The 26,911-nt window shown below is 32.7% G+C and overlaps 1 protein-coding gene across 1 annotated transcript in view; it reads right to left on the bottom strand.

The window, feature by feature from the left end:
• Window positions 1-22,536: 22,536 nt before the first annotated feature.
• The window catches only part of LOC111407309 (CBL-interacting serine/threonine-protein kinase 3-like), a 6,594-nt gene continuing 2,219 nt past the window's right edge, over window positions 22,537-26,911 (bottom strand). The window contains exons 6-14 of the mRNA XM_023036725.1: window positions 25,996-26,049; window positions 25,706-25,831; window positions 25,525-25,614; window positions 25,199-25,321; window positions 24,982-25,092; window positions 24,309-24,428; window positions 24,137-24,193; window positions 23,715-23,789; window positions 22,537-22,913 (exon numbers count right to left, since the gene is read on the bottom strand). Coding sequence (XP_022892493.1) covers window positions 22,839-22,913; window positions 23,715-23,789; window positions 24,137-24,193; window positions 24,309-24,428; window positions 24,982-25,092; window positions 25,199-25,321; window positions 25,525-25,614; window positions 25,706-25,831; window positions 25,996-26,049 — 831 coding nt within the window. The 3' untranslated portion in view covers window positions 22,537-22,838. The remainder of the gene's footprint in view (window positions 22,914-23,714; window positions 23,790-24,136; window positions 24,194-24,308; window positions 24,429-24,981; window positions 25,093-25,198; window positions 25,322-25,524; window positions 25,615-25,705; window positions 25,832-25,995; window positions 26,050-26,911) is intronic.

Raw genomic sequence — 26,911 nt, 5'->3', positions numbered from 1 at the left:
TGAATAACAAGGGATAACAGGCCAAGTTTGGCCAAAACCAAGTTGGCGAGCAAAAAATTGGGGAGCATATATTTCAACCCCAGCTTTGGCATTGGTTCCAGTTAAAATATCATGGAACGACTCCCTCCCAATCAAAAACTGAACCCAAACGAGCAGAGAGGCGCTCGCACTGTCCAGGGTGGATGGAGGTTGCACATAATCTGGAGTTAAATGAGCAGGAAAAAGAAAGAAGGAAGGAATTGAATTTAAAGTATAAAAGAATGAAAAAATATCCCTTCTGGACATATTTACAGGGCTCAATGGGTCAATGGCTAGCCCATAGCAGCTAGCAGAACGAAGGGACATAGATAGAGCACCAAGTGAGGGAAAATAGGCTCTCAACCACAGTTGAGCGAACCAAAGAGGCCCACTGCTAGTAGGAGATGCACCATTCTTCAATTGAAATTGAAGAGAAACCATGCCTCTATAGAGGGCAGCCAAAAAGAAGGAACACAAATTCAAAGGCCTACCACGCGCCAATTCGTGCACTATGGGTAAATAGCTCATAGAAGGCTTCAAACTGGGCACACACAAAATAAATTTACAAAGCCATATCTGAAGAAAGGCCACACGCTCAGCGTGGGAAGGCTCGGCGTTTGAGTGATTATAATAGCTTTGCAAGCTTGAATAGGATTTGGTGAGTTTTTTGTCAAATTTTGGGGCAACACCAGAAATCAAAATACCAGGGAAAATGGTGTCGCCCAAAGGTGGAAGATTTATCAGGGCCCCAACATCCCTTAAAGTGATTGACATGGGATCAAGAGGGAAAATAAAAGTATTATATTCAGAAGACCAAAAACTTAAAGTAATAGGAAAAATGCTGGGTAAAAAATTGGGGGCTGAAGAGAGATTTCTAATAAATCAGAAATCCTAGTATGATCAAAAATTGCCTTGGAAGGACCATGACCCACTAGGCGAGCATGTCATCTATGAAAAACAACATCAGATTTAGGCCAAGTGCGAATACCTTTTTCGCGAATAGGCCTCAGCGGTAAAGAGTTCAGGAATGGAGGGCCTTGAGTACAAGGAAACAGTTGGCCCACCGCCACTTGTTCGAGGCTTCGGCGTTGGTGAAAGAAGGACCCAGATAGAACTCATTAAGTTCGGCTTTGGCTGGTGCAAGAAAGTTCGAATTTACATATGGCCGAGTGAGGATTTTTTGGAAATCTTCGAAGCTAAAAGAGTCGTCAGATTGGGTTTGTGGAGCAGTCATTGGGAACAAAATACAGTTTTGTTAAAGTTTGCTCGAGAAACGTAGCAGAGAAGCAAGAAGATGAACGGTGGTATAGCGAAAAAGAAGCGCGAAATAATGAGACGTGATTTAGTGGTACAACGAAATGGCGTGTCTTTGGGGTTTATAAGGGTTTGTAACGTCGCACTTTTTCAGGCTATGGAAGGAAATAATGATTGAAATTCTTGGGAATTTCAAATGTTGTTGGGAAACAGAAAGTAAATATGGCAAAAATTAATAATTGGTATTAATTCTACCATATTGGGGGGTAATTGTTGACACACTAAAAGTGCAATCCAAATCGAATAGCCCAAGGAATGAAGCCCAATTGAGGAATCCCCAAATCAAATAGCCCAAAGAATAAAGCACAATTGGGTAATTCAGGATAAAGGCCCAGATAGGGTTATTAATGAATGCAGTGGAAGCCCACGAACACAGTAACATCATCGTCCAAGCTTGCAAGACGCCCAAGATCTGAGCGAATGAAGTGCCTTACAGTCACCCAGAGCTATGACCCTGTTCTCGACCAAACCTTCGAATCGCCCAAGATCTTAGCAAACATAAGATGTTATGATTATCCAAAAGTGCAGTTATTGAAGCAGTTATCGAGTAACCTTATCACGTTCCACGATTCAAGGAGTTCACTTGAAGACAGTTGAACGACAAAGAGTAGTGGCAACAGTTAGAGACGGCAGTTTCGCGATAAGTTAGCCACCATAAAGAAAGTGGGTAGTTATAAAGCAATCAAGCAGTTTCTAAACGGTTGATCAAGAAAAAATCATCAAGGGAATATAAAAGGAAGAGAAGACATAGAGCAAAAAAACTCGAATCAAACACTCTCAAACAGAGAGTATGTAATTTCAATTTCTTAGTTTAGACTTAAACATTTCTTTTCAGTACTTGTGTGCTTGCGCCCCTTGGAGGCATTCTATTTAGTTCCAAGTGTAAAGTCATCGCTAATAAAACACTCCTTTTTGGGACTTTGTCTCAAAAGGTTTGTTCCTTACACAGTCATCTGATCCCTTTTTAATTGTTAGCGACTACCCGTGCGAAACAGTAGTGTATGCCAGAAATAGTTTGATTGCTCTGGGCTTGTCGTCTGAGAGTTATTGTGTAAGAACAAAACATTGGTTCTTTATGGTTCATCGATCTTGTTTCAATTTTATGTGTTGGGGAAAATTTGAGTTTCGAAAACGTAGTTTGACAATGCTGGGGTCATTCAATTATACTTCAGATTTACTGTGTACGAGAAATAATTGCGAAATTTTAATTTGAAAACTAGAATATCCTCATTCTCGAAAGGGCTCTGTAAATTACTATGGTTCATTGATCTTGTTTTAGTTTTACGTGTTCGGGAAAAATTGAGTTTCGAAAACGTAGTTTGACGATGCTGGGGTCATTCAATTCTTCTTTAGATTTATTGTGTGCGAGAAATAATGGCGAAATTGTAATTTGAAAACTGGAATATCCTTATTCTGGAAAGGGCTCTGTAAATTTCTCGTTGAAGGAAAGGTTAAAGCATTTCATAGGATTATGTAAGTTCTAATACCAATTAGTTTGAAATAGTATAACACTTTTAACATGTTTTTGTATGACACAGAATTCATCCAAGAATTTTGGTTGATGTGAGCAGTAACTATCATTGGTTACAACACATTAGCATACCCTGAATGTTTATTTATACTTACTTATAACAATATATTTGAATATTGGTTACAACACATTGGCATACCCTGAAGGCTTAAGATTTACTATAGATGGTTCCTTATTCCAAAGGATTTGAATATTTCTTTATGGCATTGTAATCAGAATATTTTGATATAACGTTTTTTAATCTGTATACATTACACAATCACATGAAGGAGGCGTATTTATAATTTCTTGTGTTGCTGGACAAATTACTATGCTATAGTGCTGTTTTAAACTCTAAGAAGGTTGGAGTGTCTATTTACAGTGGTTTGAAGAAAATGCATGTTTTGTGAGAATGATATGTTTTCATGTTGATGTGGTTGAAGTAGACTTGGTCGATGGCAAGCAAGAATCAGGGAATATGTCATTGTTGTAGACAAAAGGGACATATGCTACCAGAATGCTCGAGAAAGAGAAGTTGTCCAAATTGTGGTTTGGGTTTCATCAAATGGATGGAGGTTGAAAAGAACAATGACCATAAAGGGCTATTGTTCCATTGTTGCACTCGTGACTGTAGGTACTTCAAGTGTTGTAACAAATCCCCTGACGAAAAGTGTCCATTGCATGATGCTGGTGAATCAAGTGGCATCAGAAATGGAGGCGAACGAGTGGATGATTTGTCGCACATGTTAAAGACACTCGCTAAGCTAACTGACGAAAAAGACTTGAAGATCTTGCTCAAAATAAATATGCGCAAAGGGAAGCAAGATTTGGAGAAGGAAAACTGAATATGTCGTGTATTAGGATGGTGTATGTAGAAAATGACTCTTGAGAATTGTTGTTCAAGTGTTTATGTATGATATGTTGGTAGTTATATGTAATATGATTTTGGAAAAAAAATTGTATTGATGTTCAATGAGCTTCTCAAGGTGTCAACTATCTTGTATTTTGTCCGTAATCTTAATGAAGTACTTATCTATTTCTTCTCGCCAATTATGTCAACTCTCAGTGTTCCCATTTCAAGTTCATGTATTATATTTATGGAATTAAGCCTTCCACAAAAATTCAATTGCCGAATGAGCACAGGTCTTTTGCCATTGTAAAGTATAATGATTGGTGCATTTCTCACAAGTTAACCATTGCTTGATCACCAGCTGTTTTGAGTTGTACAAAAAATCTTAGCCGTTATTATGATAACAAGACCAATAGCAGTAGTGTACCAAAAAAATGATAAGTGAAGTCAATGTAAAACCTCATGAGTTTCAAACGATATAATGTATTAAAAACTAGAAACTAGTTATTCATACTTGTATACTTACTTCTTATGGTTCGAGAAGCATGCATAGCTCACTTTGCTCAATATTTCAGGCTTCATTTTACCGAATAAAAGCAAGGGAAAGAATTCTTTTGATCCCAGGGACCTCCACCTCGAAACTTTATTTATATCCTTTTGTATTATCATTGAATTAGCTCTGCTAAAATTATGATTTCAAAACACTGTTTAATGAACCATTCCACTTCTTTGTTCTCGAGAAGACCTGTAATTTTCCTGCAGACAGCAAGTTTAACACAGTCAGTTATGTTATCCAGTATAAAAGTACAGACAAAAATTAAATTATAGTAGAAATAAATCTTCTTACATAAATCAAAAAATCCTTTTGTAAACTTTTATTTTTCTTATTACCAAATATACGTACGGAAATAAAAAATAAATAAATAAATTAGACACTCTGCGCAGTGCGGAGTGTCTATAAGTTTTTTTTTTTTTTTTTGCCTTCCGAGACGTATATTTCGTAATTCGGCCATAACTTTTGCTACTGTTATCAGAATTGCGCTCATAACTCCAATTCAAAAAACTCTTTTCGACGCGCACGTCGTGGCCACCAGTTTCAATGGGTGGGCATCATTTTCAAGGTCAAAATCCGCTGTTTTCTCTTCTGAATCCCCAATTACTTTCTAATTTTTTTTCCTTTTACAACATCTTTTATGAAAACATACTTTTATCGTTCTAAATATTTATCCTTCGTAAAAAAATAATAATTTAACCACTAAAAAATGAAGCAATCATGATTTATACAAGCCTCAATGTTAGCAATCAGGAGATTTCCTAGCATCTACGGTTGAAAATGGAAACATAAATGCCCTAAAATGATAAATTACTATGCACAAAGCAATTTGATTGTTTTTCCTTTGTAGTAAATGATCCAATTCCCTTTGCAGATTTTCATCACCCCTTCAGCAAAGAGGCTTTTTCAGACTGCGAATGCTATCAACAAACATCCATACAGCTACCAACTCAATGTTCACGTCTTCTATTTCTTGAAATTTCAACTTTGAGGCGTTGAATTTCTTCCTTTAGTTCTTCCAATACCTTCTGTTGGTTTTCATGTAACTACTTATCAAATTTGATAGATGCCTTAAACATGAGATATATTCAACTTTTACTTCAGGATGATCAGATAAATACTTCACAGCTCCAAACTTCAGAAATGGAAAGTAATCAGCTTGACTGGTGGATCATGAGTATTTGAAACTTGAGTTCCTTAATTGGAAATATTGAAAGCACTGTCCTATTCAGAAGTGAACAAAATAAACGAGCACACAAATCGTCCAAAGAAACGGGGCAACTAGAAATTTTGCATAATTCAAACTCCAAGTACCTCCTTCAAAACAGAAATGCGCTGTTGAAGTGCAACATCGAGTTCTCTTCTTCAAATTGATTCGTGGAATAAGTGCATACAAATGCCGCTGGTTTTTTTTACTACCACACACATTCACACATTGATATATGGAAACAATTCCATTAATTCTTTATACCTAACACAAAATTAGATGAATAACTAATTTAAGAGAGTATTAGTTCCTATTAGAAATTTAAGAGAGTATATTACTTGTTCATGTCCTACATATAATTTTCATCCTTGATTATTGGTTGCTCTCTCATCTACTTAATGTCAACTTCGGCATCACTTGTAGGATCTTGACGAGCCATTCTTGAACTCGGATTCTGAACAAGAGTAGAACGACCTCCGGCAATCATAGCATGTGGAATGGTCTGGGCGGGATTGAACATCCAATCTGCTATGTTGGGTGGTGAAGGCAATATCTAAAATGACGTTTACCATGTTGTTATTGCAAGTACACTAGAGAATCATATGAAGTTAACTATTTGATCGGTAATAATTCCATTTGGTGCTTGACCATGCATACCATGCATACACTGCATTCACGTCTTGAACAGCCAAACAAATGTATCTATATCTTCATTTGCCAGTAAACCACATCCAAGGAGTGTTGATTGTCCATGATGATTTACTCCAACGAACGGGGCAAAAGGCATGTCGTATTTATTTGTCAGATAAGTGGTATCAAACATCACTACATCCCCAAACTCTTTATACGCTTGCCTACACCTCTTAGCTGCCCAGAAGAGATTCTTAAGCCATGACTCTTCATCTAAATCCATACAAAAGTAAAAACTCGGGCATTGTGCTTGCATTTGTGAAAAGTATGATTGTATTGCCATGACATCTCCTTCACCGAGTCTCAATCGCCTCACTCGTTCAACGTAATTTCGACAATCATTTTCCACTCAAGTCATGTTTTCATACCCGCCCGCTTCAACAACTGCTGAGTTGTAACTCTTGTGCAAAGGTATTCCAACCATATCATTCACTTCGAGCTTGCATTTGACATTCTCGATTGCAACAATATAATCTAGATTTTGAAGGACTAGTTTTATGATTGTGTTCGAGATCAACTGTGCGAATTTTCCATATTCCACGAATATCTGAAGAAGCAGTATGTCTTGCTTTGCAACCTGTCTGAATTGTTGGCTGCGGCTTCAAAGAAGCACCTGCATTACTGCTTCTCCGACCCTCACGACAACATGTCAACATAACGTAATTCACTACTCCATCTTCTCCCTTTCTAGAATTCCTCCTCCTAACCGGAAAACCTACATCATACGCATACCTTTTATAAAACTCATACACCACTTTCTCATCTTTGAACTCCATACCAACTTTAGGCACAATCACGCCATCTCCTCCTAAGATTTCATTGTCTAATGGGATGACATTGTCTATATTGTTGTCGATATTCTCCATATTGTTGTCATCATTGGATTCTACTAAAACTTCATCATCCAATATTTCCACAACTTCTTTTCCTACATCATATTAAATGACAATATGAATTTTGAGTATTGTTCAAATGTTCGAGAAAATCTTGCTTCACTAATATTATAAATGAAATAAGAAAGTTGCCCAGGCAGTGAAAATACATAGGTTTCGAAACAATGCATCTTCGAAAAATTACAATAACATTACCTTTCTCCATCATTCCATCCATCCCTATGCCACCAGGTTGTTTCCAAATTCTGTATACATTTTCGATAATGGATAGTAATTTAAAAAATTAAATAATAATAATAATAATAATTCCAATACAAACACAAAATTTTTTTTACTATGTTCTGGATAAAAGAAGATGTCGAAATGGGTAATGTTCCTAATTTTCAAACCATTTCAATAAGACTGCAGCATTTTGTGTCAAAATGGGTAATGTTCCTCATCAAAATAATTACCTATCACAAGTGAAGTGGCTCAATCCCCGTCGGAAGACACTGATTTCGTTGTGTCGTCGATGCATCTTCCGCCGAAACTATTAAGTGAATCAGAAGGTTTTGAGCTCGGGACCACGAAGGAAGTATGTGGACGGATTTTATTTTGGTGGAACTTGTTCTTACCTTCAATCTCCTGCACTCAGTCCGTCAGAACTTGTTCTTACCTTCAATCTCCCGCACTTAGTCCGTCGGTTTTTATCCGATTTTTGGTAGAAATTTTCGAAGGATTTTTCTCTAATTTTTACCTCTCTGTGTGCAAGGGACAACAAGAACCCGGTTACCTCTCTGTTGTTTATAGTATTCAATAGTAAAAGAAAAGTGTGACTTTTTCCCACCAATTTTAAGTGTTCACGTGACCAAAAAATTTAAAAAGCTATGCACAAAGTTGTGCATAACAGTATACAAGAGGCTTAATTGAAAAAAATTAAAGAAAGTTGATCTAAAATAATTTTTTTGAAAAGCTATTTTATAAGAAACAAAAATGTTATGCCTCGTATCTGAAATTCCCACGAGGAACCCGAAGGAAAGCCACGTGGAGGAGTCGGCAAGGTCGAGATAAGGAAAAAGAAAAAGCTCTTTAGCCAAAGTACTATCTTTGTCTGAAATTCTTTGCCGTGGCATTATTCCATCTAGTCGAACCTTGCTTGTTTGAAGTCACCAAAGCGCATGCTATCTTTAAAGCAGATCTGCAGAGTACTTACAGGAATGATTAATGTAACGTTTATATTAATAAGTATCATAAATGTCAACTTAAAAAGTAGGGTGGCAGATTCGTTGTCAATGCATGACAGAATGATGTGAGACTTCAATTAATGAGATGAAGTCACGTGGTTCTGATCTAACAGCCACCACGTCGGCTAGAACACATAAATTTACAAGTCCACATATACATAAATTTACAAGTCCACTGCTTTACATGCTTAAGTTTTGTAATTCCTTATATTTTTTGACGGAGTTGTCTATGATTGATTATTTTGTTTTGCGATCGTTTTTTATCGCATTGTCGATGCTCGAACTTTTTCGTCTCATGTCATAGAACATCTTTCACGTCCATTACCACCATAAGTCTCCGACAGTATCTCCAGTCAAAACGTGCTGAGATTTGCTTGTGTGGACACGAGGAGTCTGACATCTATTATCTAAGTGGCCACTGCAAAAATTTGTGTCAACGAAAAGCAAAAGTAAAAATCATATCAAACAAGTCCGATTATGGTTTAGATTTTCATTTTTTTTCCCATTTAAAACGAAATCTTAAACTAAAAATGACAATTTTTTGTGCAAAACAATTGTTAAAACTAAGTTGTAATTTTTGAAGAATAGTAAGTTATCTATAAAGGATTTTGTGTGTGTGTGTGTGTAATTATATGTTGGGGTTATTAAGTTGTTTCAAAATTTCAAATTTTTCGAGAATCATATAAAAATTGTGATGATATTTTTGTGATTGCTTCTGTAATTTTATGATTATTCCATAAATATATGTCACGCATTACTAAGCCCTCATTTTTTAGAAATGAAAATGAGTAGAATAATATTTTTTTGAAAAATGATTGGTTGAAAAAGAAGGAAAAATTTTCGATTTACGTGTAATATTATTTTATGGAAGATTGTGTGGTTAAAAATAGGAGGGAGAAAAATAGAATGTAATGTAATGAAATTTAATGAGGGTCAAACGGGTTTCAAACATTGTTTGATATTATTCAATTCATTTTGTCAAAGATGCCATTGTTGCTTCTGCCTCCTTTTCAAATTCCTATTTTTTAATGTAGTATTGAATTTTGCCTCCGTCTATTTTGAATTTATAGTATTTAATAGGGTGTTTGTCGCAAAACATCGTTGTCATTTGTCTTGATTGTGTAAATTGTTCATATCATTTTTATTTTAACATTTTGGGCCGTCAAATCGACATTTATTTGTGCGAAATATATTGTGTAACATGTACAAGTTCAAGTTATTATGTTACTCTGATGCTACCACCATCAATGTGTATATTAATTGCAGCAATCACATTTATCAACACCGTGACCACCTTCATCTATTCCAAACTCAAGCTCCATAGCCGTCAATTACCAAGTCCACCCCTGTAACATTCTGAATTTTAATTACTATTTTCATATAAGTCTAAATTTAATGTTAGTCATTTAGCAAGGTTGATAGTCATTGTCTAGCATTATCATCACATTAAAGTCCAAAAATTAAAGAGATCAGCTTAAACCACTTTAATTACATAAATGATTTATTTTTCTTATATGAATTTTTATAATTTATCGTGAATTTGGTCTGGGTCGAATATTTCATATCAAATAAAATAATTTAGAATAAAAAAATATTTTTGAACTAGTTGTATTTTTGAACAAGTTATGTCCAAATTATTTTAATTAGAAAGAAAGTATATTATTATAATACTTTATTTATAAAATAAGGAAGAGAATGACGATTGCCTCAAAAACATTTTGATTTAAATTATTTTAATTTGAACGTCATTTGATTTGATTGAAAGTTAAATGTCAGAATTATAAATAAAAGTTTCTAAGGTGAGAATGTTTTGTCTTAAGAATTTCACAAGTTCACATTCCATTTTTTATACACGATATATTCATTTTTACACCATCAATTCAAGTCACGATTTTAGAATTTTGATGATATTTGAGGTAAGAATACATAATGCAAAGTGGTAAATTCTTATTTCTTGATGTTTATATAAATTTTGGCATAATATACTATGAGGCCTTCAGGTCAATTTATATATTAAATCCTATGAAATTGACTGTTGGGTCGAACATGTTAGATCCTACGAGATATAGGAATTCTTAAAAAATTCCTTGAGTTATTGAATATCATGATCAGTTTGTTCTAAATCCAAGAAAAGTCGGTATGTTATGTTATTTTATATTTATATGATGTCAATAAGAATACGCACGTATATTCTACTAAGTGTTTTCAAAATAATCGCTCATATAATAATTTATTAGATTAGAATGGATCGTGTGAACGCGTGGAAGATTGATCGTGTAATGCTTATGGGTTCGTCAAGTAAAAAAAAATTCTATTGCAAATTTTATTTTAAGAATAATTTTTTTGTTAAATTCTATGCACGTTATTTTAGTAGTTTGTAGCATTCAAGCCTTGACATTCCATGTTGATTTGAATTTGACAAATTTAAAATCTTCATGTTTAAGTTTTAGTTATATATAAAATTTCTCATTTAAATCGTTGAATTTAAAATTTATCGATCCAATCCCAATAATTATACAATAGTATTAAATTTCGTATGAACTAGATAAGAAAAAGTTTGGTAGCATTTCAGATCCTCATTTTAAACAAAGATATGCGTTTGTGTGGATGGGGTAGACTTGGGGCGTTACAACCCCAACATCACCTCTTTACTTTCAAAATTTAGTAGATCTAGAGGCATTTGATTCTTTTTCTATAATGCCTCCTTTTGAATACAAATGTATGAATAGTTTATAAATGCAGGAAAAAAAAATAAACCGTACATTCACAATTACTCATCGTTATTACTTGCACATTTTGTGAGATCACCACCATTCCTCTTTAAAAATCACTTATAATTTTGCCAAATGGAAGCAGCTATAGATGCATTATCTAGAATACGTTGACGAAAGTTAATCTAAGTAATTTGGAATGATCCTATTGCTGAACTTGATCGTTGTGTATTGAGAGACGAATGTCGAAAAACCATCGGGCGGGACATAATCGTCTTAAGGACAAAGAGTTTAACTCTTGCCTCGATTAAATTCATATCATGTATTTCTCTTTTCTATTATACGTATTCGATTTCTGTAAGTCTAAATTATGTCTAGCTTTATGCTCGTAAAAAATTATGTTCTTAGAATATAATTTATGCACGTTATTTTCTTCAACAATCTTAAGACAATTATTGTGCAATTTATATTCTAATTTTTCTTTAGAATCCGAAATTTTGTATTATGTTTATACCATTGGTGGCGCTATTGTGTCTTGGATGTTCACAAAGAAACCTGTACAGCTCGACCAACGATGGAATTGGAGTTTATAACTTTAGACAAAGCCAATAAATCAGCAGAATAGTTTCGTAACGTTTTGAAGGGCATTCCATGTTGGCTTAAGTCGGTACTTGCAATAAGTATACATTGTCATAGTCAATTAACTATTAAAAGGGTATAAAATAGTGTGTATAATGATAAATCTATACATACATATGTTGTAGACATAATACCATTAAGCAATTAATATCAAATGATATCATTATCATTGATTATGTGAAATCAAAAGAAAATATCGTGGATCCACTCACAAAAGGTTTATCGAGAGATCACATATATTGCCTATCGAATGGGATATGATTAAAACCTACTACATAAAATCTTTGTAATGATAACCCAATCTTGTTGTCTAGAGATCCCAAGATCTTGGTTTAATAGGACAACTAAATTATGAAAATTCCACAAGTACTTAGGATATCGATTCATACTCATTCCTACGATAATCAAAATACTTTCCGCGGAATGTTAAAATGTTAAGTTAGACATTTAGCCCACGTTTGGCCTCCATTCTTCTCAAATTTGAATGGTTGGAATAGTGTTTTTTTTTTTAATTTGTGGTTGAAAAAGAATGAAAGTTTTTGATTTACATGTAATATTATTTTATGAAAAATTGTGTTGTTAAAAATAAGAGAGAGAGAAAATTGAAAAGGAGAATGGGGAGCCAAACAGGGGCTTAATGATTTTCATAATTTGATTAAAGCAAGTGAAGTTGGGCGAAGTTGGGCATAATACTATTAATGGAAGATCACCAATGTAAATGTAAAGTGTGATTAGTTCTATGAGAATTTTTTAAGCTAAAATTATCTAAAACACTTATAAAATCCAATAGTAATTCAGTGTCAAAATGAAACACAATCACGGGAATCAAAATAATTTAAAGAAGACGTTGTATGAGTATTATTGTCTTGATTTACAACAATGGCACCTGAATAGTTCTAGACATCATATTCACTAATTAATTAGATAAATCCAATAGTATTTCACAAGGCAGGTTTAAAGTCAAAAGCCACCTCTCCTCACGCAATGTCTTTACATAGACATGTCAAAATGGGTAGGCTTGCTCAGCCACCCACAAATGGACCGGCCCATAACAGGATTGAGCTGGTTCATGAGTTGCCTACCAGTAATAGTGGTGCCGGTTCAATTTTTGTACACAGAGACCCGACGGTTAACCACTAGCCCCACGTAAAAATGATATACAAAAAAAAATAAAAAATAAAAAAAAGGGTGGGGGAGAGAGAAATTTCTCTTTCCACATTGAAACTTCTTGCATTAAATAGCGTATCAATGACAACTATTATTAAACGAGAATTGACAAGTCTAAAATGGTAGGCTTGTCAATCAGATGATTTTTTTTTTTTTTATTAATGAGGTTTGACAAGTCAAATAATTAATTTTATATTGAAAAAAATCAATTAGAGCTGGGAACTTGTGATTTGCTTTTTTTTCTTGCCATTGTTAAATTATGACCGTTGTTAAACAGTCAATTTTTGGATTTATATATAAAAGTGTTGTCATTCTTATTAAATATTATAATTAGAGTTTACTTCACTTTTTAATACACTTTCTTGCCTTTCAGCTCTTGGTCTATATTATTATTTTTGAAAATTTTCAAAATTGTTTTTTACCATGTTCGCAGTTTGTTGATTTAATTTTCTATATTTTTAATATTCTTTTCAGATATTAATTTATTACATTCTTGATTTAATTAATAATACATAGCCCATAAATATTTCTCCTTTTTTATTAATATTTTTAAATTATGGAATCACACGATTTCGCTACTAATGATTTCAATTTAAGAAATAGTGGTTGTCCAATAAATTTGGAGGATGATGCTACAAATATTGGATCATCTAGAACGTCGAAAAAAAATAAACAAACGTTGGACGTTTGGGAAATTTTTACAATAGATTCAACTCGTGGAAAAGCAATATGCGATATTTGTTTAAAGGCTTATGCACGGTAAAGGGTCAAGGCACTAGCACGTTGTGACGACATAAAAATTCTCATATTAACAAAACAGGACATTTAGATCCTGGACAAATACAAATTACTTCTTTTAAAGGTGTTGGTGGATCAATTACTTTTGCTAGCTTTTCTTATTCAAAGGAAACGAATGAGATTTGGCGTGTCCGAAATTTTGGCAGCAAATGCGATGCCCTCACTTTTGCAAAAGATCAACACTTTGAGGAGTTTATGCAAAAATATATTCAACCTTCTTATGGAAGTGTAAATAGAAATATTTGCTCATTCTGAATGCATGAAATTATTTCATATACTGAAAGATAATTTAAAAATCAATTTAACAATTATGTGTTTTACATCTAATTGTTGGTCCGGACGTAATCACAATGGTTACATTTGCGTCATTGCACATTATATAGACAATAATTTGTTACTATAAAAAAAGAGTGATTGATTTTCGTGTACTAGAATATCCACGTAATGGTCTAAATTTATGTGATAATTTATTACAAGTTTTTAATAATTTCGGAATTTTAAATAAATTTTCTAGTAATAGTTTTGATAATGCTAAGCAAAATACTGCATTTATTGACCTTTTGATTAGAACTCTTAATCCTTGATTCAATTCTAAATTATTTCATATACGAACGTGTGTCACATATTTAATTTAGTTGTCCAAAATGGTTTGAAATTAATAGAATCACAAATACAAAAAATTAGACAGGCAATGAATTATATTTCCTGTTCTAATTCTAGACTATGAGTTTCTGGTAAAAATTGCAATAATTTTGGAATAAAAAAGAAGAAATTTCTCGATAATGTACCGGATAGATGGAATTCAATGTTCGTTATGTTAAGGTCATGTATTAGTCATACTATTGCTATTAATGTGTGTGAATTCAAAGCAAGACCAATTTCAAATTGATGATTCAGATTGGGAATCGACATTCAAGATCATGAAAATTTTGAAACCTTTCTTCAAGGCAACAAAGGCTTCTTCAGGCGTTTATTATCCAACAAGTTGTATTGTTCTTCAACATTTAGTAGAAATTGCTAATCAATTTTTTTTTTTACTAACAGAGTTAGCACAATGGAGAAAAAAAATCGAAAATATTATGAAAACAAGCCAATTATTTTTTTCATGGCAGCAATTATGAACCCTCGAATTAAATTATTTGGGGTTCAATGTGCTATGGAGCAACTTTCATAAAATTTATGTTTTAAGATAAATCTTACAAATTGGGAATTAGAATGTTTTCTTAATGAACTATACAACTATTATTTTAGTACTAGTCACTCTCACGTGCGTTGCACGAATTTTATATTTATCGTATTTTTATTAGCATATGAATTTTAGTTTTTGGAAAATTTTTGAAGCAATATCTAAAAATATTTCCATGATATAAGAAAATAATTGCAAATTATTCTTATAATCGCATAACAGTACTGTGTCATCTAAAAAATATATGCTTGTTTATTTCATGCTTAATAAGAAATATACGATGTTATACAAACTATTTTGCCTGTATTCTTTAATAGTGTTGATATGATTGAATTGAATGTGAAGATTATATTTTTAAATTTTGTGTAATTCAATATTGAAAAATTAAAGATTGAGCACCATATTTATATGCATTTATATTTTATACTTCATATATTTTAATATTTATTTTATGCTTATATTGAAAAAATAAAAATCTGAATTTTTTTTGACATTCAGTTTGGTAAGTGAATGTATGGTACTCTGCATTCTCAGTATTTGTAAGTTCGGTATATGAAAATATGATAAGCTGCAAATACGATAAGTGGTTTGCGAATACGGTAAGCAGCATATAAGATAAATTGCAAATACGTTAGACAACATATTCAGTAAGCTGCCTGCAATTACGGTAAGCTGTATATATGGATTTATAATTTGTTATAAATATATAAAATTTATTTAATATTGAATTTTTTAAGTACTAAATGTTATAATTCAATATTGTTTCCTTTTTTATAATTGTATTTTCGAAAATTAAAAAAAATGGTGATTATGAAATTGTTAATTTTTAAATGTGTTTTTGTTGAAGATAAAAATGATTTTTTATGGTATCTGTAAATAAAATTATTGTAATTTTATTAGCGAATAAGAAGATTTATTATGCATTTTGTGAAAAATTTTGTCTATATTGATTGACAGATATTCTTCTAGACACGCATCATGCCATCAGCATTGAAAAATAATAATAATTTTAGTATATATAAACACCATGAGATAAAAACTCTCCGCATATAAGCAACAAAAAAAAAGATCTCGCACAATGCAAAGAGATAGCAAACTATCTCTCCGCACTGTGCGGAGAGAGTTGATCTCCCCACACAGTGCGAAGAAAAAAACAAAAACTCTCCGTACAATGAGGAGAGAAACCAAACTCTCCACACTGTGTGGAGAGATGACATTGTGCGGAGAGATTTTTTTTTTTAATTCTTGAAAATACAATTATATAAAAAGAAAATAATATTGAATTACAACATTTAGTACTTAACAAATTCAATATCAACTAAATTTTATACATTTATAACAAATTATAAATCAACGTATATGTAATATACCGAAATTTAACATTGTCGTCTTACCTTCTCCACCTATGCCAAGATCACAATTATGCTGACTTTTTTGTCCTTTAGAGTATCCATGATTTCCTTTTTAATTGATATCCTTGTTTCGAAAGCTCCAAAGTCACGGGAGTTTTGAAAAAGTATATGCACCAATTTTTTAGGTTTGGCCACATTTCGAAATAATTTACCTTCTTTTCAGAGCTTAGCAACTTCAGTCGTTTTTTCTGCGGCTTTCCAGCCAATCAAGTAACGGGTCTTCAAATTTGGACATATAAAGAATAGGCACTGCATTTCAGAATTTGTTTCACTTTTCGAAATTTCATATGCCTGTTTCTTGAAGTCATCAACCTTTTTCAACCAATCTACAACATCGGGTTCAATAGTTTCTGCATTTCTTCCTGCTTCAACTACTAAGTTTTGCACTTCATTTTCCCTAATTCCAAGACATTTTACATCATACCTTGAAGTTTCAATTTTTTTATTGTAGCATAACATATTCTCGAATTGGCACCAAATTAGGTTCATTGTAAACCCGCGAGGTTCTTTAAAACAGAAAAGAGAATGCTTTTTGCATAAAAAGGAGCCTATTAGCATAAATAATAATAATAATAATAGTAGTAGTAGTAGTAGTAATAATAATAATAATAATAATAATAATAATAATAATAATAATAATAAAACACATTGAAGGGTCTTAGGATTACATTCCATCACAATTTTTAGTAAATTTTAACAAATCAATAGCAAAAAAAAAAAAAAAAAAAAAAAATTATTCCCCAAAAAATAATAAATTTTAAGTGAAAAATGATCACAATTATGCTAACTTTTTGTCCTTTAGAGCATCCATAATTTCCTAAAACCCTTCAATGTGTTTTTTTAAGTAAACTTTAACAAATCAACAGTAAAAGAAAAAAGAATTATTCCCCAGTAAATGATCGATCCTATGTGCAAAATTATATGAACTATGTGAGATTGAAAAGAAATATGGTTGATAGGATTGAATGTTCCTATTTCTGATAGATGCATTAATTTGTCATTAAACTTATCGATTTTAACTGGGTGGGTGTTGTGTGTATCATTTTGGCACATAATTAAACAATAAAGCTAGCTTTTGTCTATGGAACTATTTTGTTATCTCACTACGCAACATTTCGTGAATCTTTGAATATTAGACTATATTTCATCAATTCTACTCTTTCTTTCTTTTTTTTACTATTTTTCTTGCAAGCAAGTGGATTCAAGGCTCGAATCCATAGTTTCATGACAAATATATAGTCTATATAGGTTCATTTGAAAAATGAAAAAAAATAAAAAAATTGTAGAGCTCTCTCTAGCCTCTACAAACAAGAATGTAATTTGAATAGTCAATCAAAATATCCATATTTAAAAGTTGAGTATGAATGTGGTTTGAGTAATCAATTCTCTTCGCACAGTGCGGAGAAATGACAAATCATCTCTTCGCCCTGTGCGGAGAGTTTTGCCACGGTGCGAAGAGTTGGCATTGTACGAAGAGATTTTATTTATTTATTTTTTACTCCGCAGTGTACAGAGAGTTTGCCAACTCTCCGCACATTGTTTGCCATCTCTCAGCACTATGCAGAAAGTTTTTTTTTTTGGCTCATGGTAATTTACATATACTAAAATTATTATTATTTTTTTAATGTTAATGACATGATGTGTGGAAGAACATTTGTCTGACCATAAACAAAATGAAAAATAAAAAATGATATCATATACGGTAAAATTGGATTAATTTACTGTTGCATCAACAGTAGAGCCTTCTTCCCCTTTTTATAAGAAGTTAAAAATATGGAAACAATGAAATTGTTCCTGCAAATTCCACTGCATCCTCTAAAGAGAAATCATCTTCTTCTTTTTTCTATGATAGCTCAAAAACGTCATGGTTGTTATTCTTCTTCTACAAGTTCAAGTTCAAGCAATAACATCAACACTACACCTGTAGAATTGGAAAGATATTATAATTTTGATCACTATATTTTAATTCCTGAAGATGAGTTATTAAATTTGGATATTTTACGATGGTGGAAATTAAATGAACGATCTTATCCAATATTATCAAAAATGGCACGTGATTTATTAACATTTCCAATCTTACCAGTAGCATCCGAGTTTGCATTTTGTGTAGGTGGTAAAAGTATTAGAGGAAGAAGATCGAGGCCGAATGAAGATATTATGGAATTGTGTAAAAGCTTGGCTATTTGCTGAGAGGAGAATACAAGATAAAATTATTGATGGCATAGCTGAGGACTTAAAAAACCTCACAACAGAAGATTGATCGACAAGCAAAAATTAATTTGAACGACTTAATACAGTTAAGTAAACAACTTAGTTGGGATTTACTTAAACTATATAAATACAAATAATTACAATGTCATGACATCAATAAAAAGTATAAAAATTAATAATTCAAAATTTCAATAAGGAAAAAAAAAAAAAAAAAAAAAAAAAGAAAAAAAAAAAAAAAAAAAAAAAAAGGTAAACACGTACCTAAAAATTAAGCAACTTTTCATTTATAATTTAAAATGAATACTTTTTTGACGGAAAAGGCTGCGGATGTTGGTTGTACATTCACATGTCATCAATCATTAAAGTGGTAATTATAATTGAAAAAAAAAAAAAAAAAAAAGCTACAACCCTACTACCAATCACTTTCACGTGTCAAATATCTGCCATTAACAATGTCGGCATTCACTGGCGGATCCAGCACCTGGCGAGCCCCCGGGGCCGTGGGTGCTAGATCCGCCGGAAGGAACATTTTTTTTTTTTTTTGTTGATGATGTCTAAAGTTTTATATTATATACCTGATAAGTCATTTTAGGCCAAACGCTTCCTCTAGTGTGGTTGATTGATGCTTCCACAACCACATGAGAAGTCCCGGGTTCGATTCTAATTCAAAGCAATTTATTGTTCAATTTTTCTAAATCAATGATTTTTGCTAAAACTAACGCAAGGAGGGAATTCGAACCGTTGACCCTTATTAAGATTGTTGGGGACTTGACCATCGTCGCATTCCGTGTAACAATTTATATATTCAATTTAGTGGTTTTAATGCAAACAAAAGGATTCAAATTTCGAATCTTCGACCTTCCTTTGAATTATGAATAATATAGAGCGCTTGAACAGATTGAATTCAGTTAACAAGTGTTGCAAAAATAATATATATTCACATTTAGCATAAATAATTATTGTGACCAAAGATCAACCGACGACCTTCCGTACTTACTCCGAATCCTAGATTTGCCCCTGTCGGCATTAGACCTTTTCAAATTTCAAAGAACGTTAATAGAAACAATTCATTCCTCAAATTGTAAATTAAATAGATCGTGCGATCCTAACCAGATCTTAACTGACTCACCACAGTGGCGGGCGTATGGCCCAATTCGGTCTTCAATAATATATTATGGTTCGGGCTTGATTTGGATCGAAAATTGGCATGGGCCGGGTTGATAGCACTATCGGGCTCATGCCGGTTAAGCTTGCAGGTGGGCCGATTTGGGCCAACCTATTCGTTTTGACGTGCCTATCTTAACCCTTGTCTTTCTACTAGTGTCTGCATAGTCATTTACATTAATTTTTATTCGTGAGATGAATTGCTTGAATTCCGTATAGAGAATTGGTTTTTATCAATTTTGAAATAGTTATTTAAGTGGATATCGTTATTTGTTTAATGAAAAATTAAATCAAATTCAAGTCACTTAAATACGTGAAATTATTAGAAAATCGTGTAGAATATTATGAAATATTCGAGAACCGTTTGGATGAAAATGTGTCTTTCCATGTGAAAGATCGTGACTTTTGGAATTATTATTTTCTCAATAGGTGTATCTCTTCATGTATTGAGATAATTTTCAGGAGTTGTGTCTTTTGAAGTGCAACTTTTCAACAATTATATATAGATTCCATGTGTTTGGATGAAATTCATTTACTTCATGATTGCATTATTATACTAAAGCATATACATTTCAATACAATTCCACATTTATTTGAAATCAAGTTTCATATAAAAAGAGTTTAAAACATAAGTATATTCGTTGGTCTACATAATTTGAAATGATTATATTGCAGAACGTGGTCGTTGTATGTTGGAAGACGAATGTCCAAAAAACTGTTAGCACCCGTGTGAGATATAATTGTTTTAAGAACAAAAACTTTAACTTTTCCTCAACCAAATTCATATTCATATATTTCTCGTTTCTACTTCACGTATTCAATTTCGGTAAGTATAAATTTTGTCCGACTTTGTGCTTGTAAAAGGTAAGATATTAAAATATAATTTATGCACGTTCATTTTTCCAACACCAACCACTTGCGAAAATTTTTTAGAATGATTAAAGATATGGATATCAAGTTATAAAACAAGATGGAAACCAAAACAAACAACATATTTGATATCAGAGCTGGTGAGTAGCAGGTGGAGATAGAGTTAGTCGACGGTAAAGACAACAGCCGCAACCTGCAAATGCGGTGGCGACGACCGCGGATATTATCTACTCTGTTTGGGATAGGAATTGGGCAGCGTCTTTTGGTATTTTGAAAAATAACTTTTTCAACCCTCCAATGATGAAATTTCAAAGGTACATTATGTACATCTTAAGGTACATGTAGAATTATCCTTTGAAAATAAGTCATAGATAATCAAAATCAATATTTTGGCAATGAAAACGAAGGGATCCACTTTTTTAATTCCTTAATAGAAACGAGTAATGGATATAATCCCTCTTCAAGATTTTATTCTCATGCCCTCTTACTTTTTACTGGAACATAATGATAGCAATAATATTATTCATATCAAAAAGAAAAACATGGATACAAGTAGAATTGTGTTACGTAATAGATATGGAAAAGACAACAAATGTACTTCTTACTAAATAGTGCGACACAATTAAATGCAACGTGTAGATTAATTATTTTTTGCGTAATAGCTAAGCACGACTATATAAGAAATGCCGAAATAATATTGATTACAGATATTTGAAGTGACGTGAATAAGAAATTATTACTTAAAAGACTAGTTTAATCTAATTTGCCCAAAGAACAAGGAAAGATAAACGAACCTATTTTTCGATTGTGTTAACCAATTGCAACATCCTTGTGCCGGTTGAATTCAGTCTACGGTAATAAAAGGTCCTACAGGGGCGACCTGAGAACACATATCGAATCACTATTTCACACGACCTTTTAAAAGTCGAAGGCTCAAATGCAAAAACACTACGATGAAATTGTGATATACATGTGGTCTCATGTCGACCCTATTGGACCTTTCACCATTACCCTCTTTCCCAAAACTTATTACCAATGTACAAAATCTTCCAATTCTTATATAGCGTAGGGTGAGTCACGGTTTTTTGTTTGTGAGTACTACAGGGCAGTACATGCTTCGGAGTTTGTACTTGGCAAGTACAATGTTGTACTCTGTTACCATCATCCATTTATTGTACTACAACGGGTTAATGTACCTCGTGAAGAAAGAATCTTCCAATAATTTTACGTAACTTATTGGACTGAAAATCCTCATTGTATACACGCTACAGTTGGAATTTTATCGGAAAGTTAGGCAAAGTAATCAATTTGTTATCTTAAAAATAGAATTCTAAATTTTAAGAATAATGCTATTTGTAGATAATTTTTAAAAATTACTGTAAAGAGAAAGAGAAATAAACAGTTTGAAAGAGAGAGAGACACAAAAAAAAGAAGGAGAAAATGAAATTATTTAAATTTTAATGTAACGTCATTTCATCAATTTGTACACGAATATGTAAATGATTATGCATATGTAGCATTATTCAAATTTTAATTCTGATCATTTAAATTGGACTGGACTGGATTGTATTAACCTGTTCAATTTGATTTCAATTATACCTCGTGTATGTTCAAGTAGTTGAATTGAGGATTAAACGGTTATGATCAAATTCTCGTTTAATTCGATTCGAAAATTATTATTCTTAAATAAATTTTCAATTAAATTATTAGATTTCAATATATCTATTGAAAATACAACACTTTTATCAGATGAAATTTCACGGCTCTCAATTGAAATCTATTTAGTTGTTTGAGAAAGTTTCTAATAAAAAAGTTCCATCGAATTTTGATAAAAGCTGATGAAACTTATGATCGAAAAGTTAATAAGAATTGCAAGTCTCATAAAGTGCGTGATTAAAATTAAAGTTTGACAATCGACAAATTAATAATTCAACGAAGTTTTATCAAATTGGCTACAAACACTAGGTAACTACCTCTCTTGAACACATATAAAGAAAAATTTATTTATACTTCGCTCTCAGATGAACGAAAATTTCCGCGAACGTCTTTCGCTTATTTTCTTTGAATTTGGTTCTTAAAGAAATCTCTGGAACCTTTTGTGTTTTAAGTTTAAATTAATGTACAATAAACGCGACACCAGAAATACATAGAGACTATTCCAACTTTATGTTCAGAAGAACAAATCATTTCAGTAAAATCAAATTACACACAAAGTCCCATTTTACAGTTGAGATTGCATTTGCCAAGGATGAAAATTCACACCAAAACTCTTCAAGAACTGTACGTTTTCATTTACAGCCAAAACCTCAATTCCCTCATAGAAGGAATACCCATGAATGGAAGCCGAAATGTCAAAGAAATAGAGATCATACACCGCCATAAGGAGGTCGAAACTCGTTCTCTTCATTTGGCAGACACGTTTCTACTCTGTTTCTTGCATGTCCTCTTCGGTTTTCCAAACTACATCCTCAAGGCAAGTCGAAAGGTTTTTGTAGAACTACAAAACCGACGGCAAACATAAAAAAGTGAAGAGATTATTAACTATGTTGTATAAAAAGAATACAGTAATATCTCTGTAGCACGGACACTTCAATTAGAGTAGCGTGTCCATGTCCAACACTTGTTGGACACGTGTCGATGCTGACATTTCTCGGACACTTTACCATAAATATTTTTCACTGTTTAATAAAAATATTATACATTTTTAACTTAAATTTATTAGTAAATAACAAATAGGTAATCATATTTAAAAGATTTTCACAAAGAAAATTAATAACAAGTGTAAAACTAAATTTCTACTATATAAATGAAGATTTTTAAAGATTTCAATCAACGAGTTGGCGACATGTTGTGTCGGTTCTTTTTTGAAAAATCACGTGTCGGCATATTTGACACGTAATGTGTCAAACACACGTGTCCATGTCCATGCATCATAGAGTAACACATTCAAATCTGTAAAAGAACTGGAAAAAGACCAGATAATAGAAAAGCAGCAGTAGTACTCAAGTATTTTTTAGTTTTCCTTTAGTTCTGAAAGATCAGATTTTCATTTTTAAATTTTTGAGCATCGCCATAATATTTAATTCAGCTACTATTACTGGAATTCATTTATCATTCGGATTACCTTAAAATAGTGTTTCGGTGCAAAAACTTCGAGCAATTTAGATGGTCAAACCCTCAACAATATTATGAGGTGTCGAAAATCTAAAGTTTCATGTTTCGGCCTTTCATTATTTTAATTCAAAACTAAATAAAAATGAAAGACAAATTATGAACATAATTTTTGTAGACTGGGTACCTTGTGGAATTCTAAAGTATCTCCCTTTGCCTTTCTCACCTCAACCATATGCAGAGAAGGGGCAACTTGGAAAACCTGATTCAATTGCATAAAGAGTTTGAACATAATGTATATGATTCATAAAGAGTTTGAACATAATGTATATATTAAAACAAAAAAAAAAAAAAAAAGAAAAAAAAAAAAGAGCTCTTGGATTACTTTTTTCGGGATGCTACTACAGCAAAAGGGGGGCTGACCACCCCCCTGACCGAACCCCACAAATAGGGGGGGAGGACCCCATTTTTTTTTTGCGGTCCCCGCCCCCATTTGTGGGTCTCCTGTCAAGGAGGCGGTCAGCTTCCTGTTACAGGAGCAAATTCCCTTTTTTCGAGCCTAAAATTGTATTTGAGTAAAACAGTGGATTGGAATCAGCATTGACGTACCTCGGTGGCAACATTAAGGTTTCCCTTTCTTCCGGCTTTTACATTTTCTAGCCTCATCTGTGATAAATTACGGAAAATGATTTAGTTTTAGTATAATGATATCAAATGAACTTAAAACTAATCACTCCCTATTACATAACAGTAGTCTACACAAGCATACGAGATCCTGTACCTTGTAATTCTTCTTGTGAACATCAAAACCGAGAGGTTTTGCAGCTTCTTCAATTTTATTGATTATCTCATTGGCAGGGCGTGTAGACGAGAACCTCGTTTCCCTCTTAAATTCCTGCAACTAATTAAGTCAGAAACAAAAGATAAACGACAAGAAAAAACACCTTGTGCACATAATAAATTCTTTTTCTTTTCTTTTCTTTTCTTTTTTAATTGTTGAAGCTTCAAGCATGTTTGGCTAACTTAAAAATTATACTTACCAATTAAATAACTAAATTTTAAAATAAATAATTCTTTTATTGGCATAACTTAAAAATAAGTAAGTTACTTATTTCAATGATAAGGTAAGAATTACTTCTAAAATAACCTTTTTCTCTTAAAGTAAGAAAAAAAAAGTAAATTAACCAAATGTCTCAAAACAAAAATCTACTTAATGATCTTTAACATTAGAAATAAATGATTGCTTATGTTAGCATGGCATCCGACCCAGTTAGAAGGAAGCCTGTAAAAAGAGATTAATAGAGCTAGTCTCCATTATTTTGTCTTGTTTATCTGAAACTGTTCTGATATCGTCCTTGTGGAAACTACCTAGCATGCAATATAGTACTTAAACGAGTATAAACTCCAATTCGCGAAGCCAGAGATGTCTATGAAGAGAAGAAATAAATTCCAACCTGTTCTGCCTCGAAAAGATTCCCAAGGTTGAGACCTTTTGACATAGAAATCAACTCAAATGCATTCATGGCTACTGGCTGCTGCTCCTTTTTCTCTGTCACGAGATATTCCTGTAGTAAGCAATAGATGTGCAGTCTATTGAGTATTTTTCAACAAATTTTTTTGTTAATCTCAAATAGTCGGTAATTAATAGTTCCATTTTCTCCGCAAATTCACCTCAGAATTCTTAAATACAGCTTCCACATCGTCCAGATTCGTATCTTCTTTCTCATCAAATACTGGTGGTTTATAGTCTTTCTTAAACCACTCGTCCTTCAAAATTTCTGGGATTGTAATGCGCTGGACAAACATATCAATCATGAAATTGTAATGCACTGGACAAACATATCAATCATGAAATGGAAAAAAGAGCACAAGTTAAAACACAAAGAACACAATGCCAAGCTTCTCTTTTCTTCTTCCTCTGAATTTTTTTTTTAGACGGAAAATTTTTATGTACAAGATAACTTGTATCGGCCTGAAAAAAAAATAAGTAGGCTTACAGTCACAGGATTTGGATTCAGGATTCGAGTAATGAACTTCCTGGCATTGAAGGATATCCAAGGAGGGCAGGTAAATTCAGCAGAAGAGATCTGGACAAGCCACAAAGGAGACGATGAGACTACCAATGAAATAACAGATAAAATTTGATAATCAGCGCAATTTAACAGTCATAGTGCTCACTTTATTATATAGGTTCATGAGATTAGAATCATCAAATGGCAAGTAACCTGCAAGCAATACAAAGAGTATGACTCCACACGACCACAAGTCCGCAGTTGCCCCATCATAGCCATGATCATCTAGAACCTACACATAATTTCATATCTGTTTGAAGACTAAATTTATTTTTTAAGTAAATATGTCAAACTTTTGGATGAGGTAGTTCAATAATATTATTATTCAAGACAAGTGAAAAAAAAGCAGCAGTGCATATGTGTGCAGGAATGAAGTACATAATTTAGTAATTGTACCTCGGGAGCAACATAGTTTGGAGTTCCACAGGTAGTATGAAGCAAACCATCATCCTGTTAAATCAAATTTGTGAGAACTAAATGACGCGAAGTAAAGGTGAAATATAACAAATATCTGTGCTTGGAAAAAAAAATGCATCCGCATTTGACCATATGGTTTATATTAAATGCAATAACTATGTTTGTTTTGCATTCCCGCGTTGTCCAAGCCAATTTTCTTCTGTCCAATTAGCATTAATGAAATATCATTCTTCAAAACGACCAATGGTTGATTGGTTATTTAACCACATCCTTTTTATTTTAGCCCGCAGTTCCAGTCATCGACTTTCCTTCCATCAGCCCAAGAAACGAACCAAAAAGGACCAGACAAAAACTTCAAGAAATAGAAGAATTGATCCATCTTCATTCAACTATGTCCCAATTTGTACAAATTTTTAATCAAGTGACGAGCCTTCCCAAACCAGATGGCCATGACATTATTAATGATATATGTTTAAAAAACGACCATAAGCCTAACAAGTTTTGTATGCCAGGTTTCTAGTTTCAAGTTCCTCGATAACAAACTTTAGTGTCATATTTACCCCGTTTGAATCTTTCACCCTTGGAGCCTAGAGTGTCATTAATACAAGTCGATTCTTGATATAGAGGGTGTTTGACACCAATTTTTATTGAAAAATGAATTTTAGAATAATAGATTGATGCAGAATGTGTGGATGAAAAATAAGGAAAAGTTTTTTATTTACGTGTAATATTATTTTAATGAAAAATGTGTGGTTAAAAACAAGAGAGAGAAAATTTTTTTTTGATAAAAATGATAATCAAACGGGGCCTATTCAACTACATGACTTAATGACCACAACAGCTGGTCATGCGTATCCAACACATTTACACATTTCTTGCCCTTACTTGGCGGCAA

This window comes from Olea europaea, chromosome 1, assembly GCF_002742605.1.
Source record: "Olea europaea var. sylvestris chromosome 1, O_europaea_v1, whole genome shotgun sequence".
In the NCBI taxonomy this organism is placed as follows: Eukaryota; Viridiplantae; Streptophyta; class Magnoliopsida; order Lamiales; family Oleaceae; genus Olea; species Olea europaea.
The sequence above is the reverse complement of the archived record's forward strand: the minus strand, read 5'-3'. Positions and strand labels throughout refer to the sequence as shown.